Raw genomic sequence first — 5792 nt, 5'->3', positions numbered from 1 at the left:
AATAGAGGCAATGGAAGAACAAAACCACAACCAACAAGAGTAGAAGAAGAAGGCTCTAGTAGTGAGGAAGTAGTAGGCGAAATAGAAGAATTAGTAGTAGGAGCATAAACATCAGCTACCCTCTTTGTATAAGAACCTAAATCTAGAAAAGGACCATCTATCAAGGGAAAATAATATACAAATCTTGCTTCTGACAACTCTTTTATAGGGCCAAAAGCAACAAACACAAGAACTCACATTGGAAATCCTGAAACTCCACCCTAGGTAGACGAATAGAGTAGGAGCCCAACACAGTAGGAAGAACCCACTGCAACTCTATCCACCAACAGTGTGATAGGGGTTTGCAAGGCTCCAATAATGATTAAAAATCCATGCATAAAAAAAAAAGGAGAAGACACAACATCACCATAGTGAAACCGAAAGGTAAGAATGAAGGAGGGGAAATAGGTGCCCCGACCACCCAAAACCAACAAAAATCAGTAGGAGGATATGTCATGGCACTTGAAGGAAGGCCATCTACACATAATGCAATTGTTGTACCAAATATCGTTTTAGAACTAGGAATAACCATGGAAAGGAAGAGGTAAGCCAAATGAAACCAAGAAACCAAGGGGGTTTCATTGAAAGCAATATGTGCTAGCAGTGGAGGCAAGGACACCCCATGTAAGCTCCACAACTACAAAACAAACCTCTAGCTTGAGCAAGTCCAAAATAATAAAAAAAACAAAGATAAATAGAAAGAATAATCTCAAATAGGACCTCAACATCCTTCGAGAGGTAACCAGAAGAGAAAACATAGTCAGGTGAAAAAAGCCTACTAAACATAACTTTGCACAAAGAAAAGATGGCTCCAAAATAAAGCCCCAAACATGGTAGGTAACAGTCACCCCCTACTCGATTACTCATCTAAAGCGAAAAATTCATAGTAGAAAGAAAAGGAGTTGAAACATTTGTAGAAAAATGCTTGCCACAAAATTGAGACACTGATAATGGGCATCATCCTCATCCTCATCCTCTTTATTGTATTTTGCATCCTCACCTAGATCTGCTTCTCCTTCTCCATTCCCCTAGAAACCCCCATTCACACTCTCTCACCAACCTCCCTCACTTAAAAATTGAATAGCTCTAAGTTTAACACAAAGAAACCATTTGTTTCCTTAATCATCTTATGAATTTATTCATATATACTTAGTGTACTATTGTAAATTGTATCCCAAAATACTTTCACTCTTTTTGGGTCATTTCATTACTATGTGACCTTATAGGTCATTTCAAGTCTATTTGGGGGCTACATGCTATTATATTTCTATCATACATGTCAAGTTTGAGACCAAGTCATATGTCAAGATTGATACTATATCATATGTCTTGGCCCCTCATACCTTGCCAATGCCCTTTTTAGTCCCTTTTTGAGTGGACTATGGTACCTAATGCCCTAGTCCCTCTAAAAGGCACCTAAGTTTGAACATGTGCAAGTGTCGATTCCTACCATTTGTAATGTGATCCTGATAATTTCATTTGATCATTGGAAGCTAGCCTAAATTAGGAAATATTTTGAGAACCCTATATAAGTCAATCATTTATCATTCACAAATCCTAATTCATTCTATCATTTGAATTCAAGGGTCCTAATCAATCAAGAGAAGGTTTGAGTACAAGGAGCATTGCAAATTATCTTCAAATGTGATTTCATGATGGTTTTTATTATGATTTGTGATTTCATTGCATCAATACTTGGAGGATTGATCTAAAGAGAATTACATCACCACATTAATCAATTATAAGGTATAATCTTGTCAATTCAACATTTCATTTGTCATTTTTACTCTTCACTACTAGGGGTAAGTTATCCTTTGATATCATGATTGTTGTTGTGGAGGTGGGAACACCAACATGGGGTTTGACTTAGGCAAGCCCCTGTAGAACATAACCCTTTTCTCTCTTCTATGTTTGTGGTTTACATACATGGTAGTTCTCAGAGAGGTAGATTTGCATAGAGTAGAATGAGATGGACATTTTTATATTTCAAACAAGTAGAAACCTCATGATTAATTTACCCAAATCTAGTTTCTAACACTTTTCATTTAAGTTTTACGGAGACAAATCTAGAGAGCCCTCTCATATAGAATTTAGAATCTTTAGCTAACAAAAGCACTTTCAAGACTAATTTTCCCAACTCGCTAGTCCAATAATTTCAAATCCACATTTCATCTATAGGTTCCTTTGTACATCTCATTTCTAAATGTGTACTTTTGAGGAGGTTTTTTATTTATTTATCTTACCATTTATGTTGAAAATTTTCAATTTCCTATCTACTCATTACATATTTACATCACATCAAATCAAATCAAATCAAATTAAAAGATTATCCAATAAGACAAAGTATCCAACTCTCCTCTAGGAATAAAGTTGGATCTTGTGGGTTATTTCATCCAATGATTGATGGTGATATGGAAATTAAGATCTTAGTTTATGTCCCTAGGCTAAGAGACTATTTTCCAACCATTTCATTTTGGTGAACCTGACATGTCTTACACTTGCATATTTTTTGGTTTTCAATTTTAGATTTAATTTTTTCCTAAAGTTTTCAAATTTAGATGTACTCAAAACAAGAAAGTGATCATTGTTAAAGGTGGTAATAGTCCAACTAGGTTACCTCCCAATTATTTTTTAAACTTGATAAGACAACTCACTTGAAGAAATAGGATGAACCAACAAGTGTTTCAACAATCCCGTTATCCTACAATTGCCTGCACATATAATACTCATAACAATTTCTTCCTACTTTTTAACCTATTTTTTCTCCATCCTCTCATCTTTCACAACATGTTGATAAGGAACATGATCTTGTTGAGTAGCTTCATGCTACTCTAGATAATATCTCCCTTTGGAATTTGATTTTGTTTTAATTTAGATACCGTAAGCCCTCGGCCGAGAGTTGCATACATCTGAATGACTTCTTTTAGCTCTTTCAATATGTGCCTAATGTACGATGAAAAGAATACAAATTTATTAATGAAGACGCGGATAAAGAATTAGGGCAACGTAAGTGTAGCAATATTCCGTGTCTAGAAATGTTGTGCGAATATCAAAATCCTTTTAAATCAAGGAAAGCATCCCGATTCAACATGTGAAAGCTAAAGGCAAGGATTTAGAATATAAGACAGTCCATTAAACGTTTTCTAAACGCTGTTGTGGGTGGATCCAAATCTTTTGCATGTTCACATGGCCAAACGTTCACTTTCCCTTTCGTGGAGTTTAAGCTGTGAGAATGTCTTCCCCTTTCCCTAAAGGAGACGCTAAAGCCGCGGCCAAACTGTTGAAACTGCCAAATATTTGGACTTTGTGAAACGCCGAAAGATTATTTCGCCGCGGTAATTGGTGTCTGAATAAGACACTAAATTTATCATACGCGCGTCTGTGAAAACAAGTCAATTTTGTGGGACAATCTCCGACTCGCAAATCTTGACCTTTCTGTCCTTCACGCCACGTATAACTATTATAACTATTAGTGTTCTTTTTAATTTGTTTATTGTGGACCGAGAGAGATAAAATGAAGCAGTTGAGAATCAACAGTAGCACGTGTTGGAACTTTCTACTTACCTTGCCTTCACTTGGTTGTGTATAAATACTCTTCAACCCTTGCACCATTTCAATTCACCACCAACAATGGCGATGGCTCTTCATCATTCCCTTTTACTTATCGTCTTGTTCGCATTTGTGTCCGTGTGTTCATCGGAGAGACCATTGCCTCCCTTCCACCACAATGGAAAGCCTTTACCAGGAGCTCACCCTCCTACACTTCCCCCGCCACCTCACAAACCACAACCACACCATCCTTCTCCCTTTGTTCCAAAGCCCCCACCCCTTCACAAGCCCCCATTTGAGAAGAAGCCTCCGATGAAAGGTGCTCAGCCCCCTCCACTTCCAAAGCCACAACCACACCCCGCATCTCCATTTATTCCAAAACCACCTCCACTTCACAAGGCTCCATTTGCAAAGAAACCTCCCATGAAAGATGGTCACTTCTCTTCTCCCCCTAATGCTCATCAATCTCCTCCCCTTCCCAAAGTGAAACCACCCCTCATTCCCAAGCCTCCACCAGTGCATGGTAAGGTGCTTCCTCGTACCATCAATGAACACCCCACTTCTTTCTCCCATGAAAAACCTCATCCTCCATTTGACAAGCCAGGTTCCCCCATCTTCAATCCCCATGGCCAACCCCATCCTCCCTTGAAGAAATCTCCTCCCAAGCCACTAGTAAAGCCCCCACCAAAGCATGGACACTAAAATCCTCCTCTCATGCATAAGTCTCCTCCACCTCATCCTACTCATTAGATATTTTGTACGTTCACAATTCCGTTTTTACTCACTTTACATTTCCATATCATGCATATGTGTGTAATACCAATCGTACAGACTTTAGCTAGGCTGCAGATAGTAAGCCCGCAAATAATATATAGTAAGTAAAGGAGAGATGGTTTAGATTCTAGTTATCCATAGTAGTATTACCTACTACATGTTGGTTTCGTTGTTGATGGGAGACATGGATTCCTTAGAAATGTTGTTATCAGTGAATAGTAGAAGCCGCGGCTTCTCTATGTATTATCATATTTTTATGGTATATAATAGTTTTATATTACAATGATGAATCTTTTTAGATGAATATTGCGTTAGAATGCTAATAAGTACTTCCGATATTGTCAACAAATTATTAAGTACCTGTTATAATAGTTTTATATTACAATGGTGAATCTTTTTAGATGAATATTGCGTTAGAATGCTAATAAGTACTTCCGATATTGTCAACAAATTATTAAGTACCTGTTAAATTTTTTATTTGTTGTTTTAATTTGAATTTTGATGAAGCTTAAACGCTAATGTGATTCAAAATCAGGGAAATGGTGAAAGTCGATTTGAAAAACGTACTAATTTAGTCTTGAAATCGTTGTATCTGGGGAGGCCTGCGATTTCAAAAAAGCCACGCCTGTTAAATCGATTTAAATAACTCTCTAATTTCACTTTTGAGGCCTGGAATTTCAAAAAAATTACGCCTGTTAAATCGATTTAAATAACTGTTTAAGTTCACTTTTATGAATTCATTGCCTGTCATTTACTTGCCCTCATTCTATTTGAACTCTTCGTCTATTGTAAGATAAAATTGATTGCCATTTAACAATATTGTGAAAGCGTTTGTTTTATATATTTCTATTCATTTATATCTGAGGAGACATGACCGAATTTGTAACTAGAACTGAACACTATGATTCTTAAAAGGGTTTTGGAGGAAAAAAAAAATTGTTGTTGAGATGCTTTGCATTTGGGGAAGCAGTCTAGTTATCACCAATGTTTCAATTATTATTTATTGGATTTTGGTAATAAAAAGTCCACTAACCAATTATCCAGCGGGTCAATGGGTGTATGTTGGTATTTCTAATAGCTCAAATAAAAGTTAATTATTAGAACAATTGTGCAATTTTATTGGTACCAATAGTGCACAATTATTAGGGTATTTGTTCACAGGTACTGGATCAATTGTGCACAAATTTTTGTTTGTCAAAATGAATAGTTAATGAGGTAATAGTGAATATGTGAGAGAGAAAACTTTGAAATAACCACTTTTTGACCCTTGTGTGCATAATGAATCTCACACATATTAGTGTTTTTGCCTAGAAGCCAAACCAATAGCGATAAGCAGTTAAGTCACATACAACAACAATAAAAAATTTGTCAAACTTCATGTATCGTTTAGGAGCTTAAGTTGTGTTAAGTTAGCTATAGCGACTACTAGT

At 36.5% G+C, this 5792-nt stretch overlaps 1 protein-coding gene across 1 annotated transcript; it reads left to right on the top strand.

Annotated features, from left to right (window-relative positions):
- Window positions 1-3669: 3669 nt before the first annotated feature.
- LOC131875316 (early nodulin-75-like) lies at window positions 3670-4290 on the top strand. Its single transcript, XM_059219397.1, has one exon. It carries the CDS (start codon window positions 3670-3672, stop codon window positions 4288-4290), a length of 621 nt encoding a protein of 206 aa, XP_059075380.1.
- Window positions 4291-5792: the final 1502 nt, after the last annotated feature.

This window comes from Cryptomeria japonica, chromosome 4, assembly GCF_030272615.1.
Source record: "Cryptomeria japonica chromosome 4, Sugi_1.0, whole genome shotgun sequence".
Classification (NCBI taxonomy): domain Eukaryota; kingdom Viridiplantae; phylum Streptophyta; class Pinopsida; order Cupressales; family Cupressaceae; genus Cryptomeria; species Cryptomeria japonica.
This window is presented reverse-complemented; position numbering and strand designations above follow the sequence as displayed.

Bases quoted from the DNA above. Each gene is read 5' to 3' on its own strand.
- LOC131875316 (XM_059219397.1), top strand. From the start codon at position 3,670: ATGGCGATGGCTCTTCATCATTCCCTTTTACTTATCGTCTTGTTCGCA.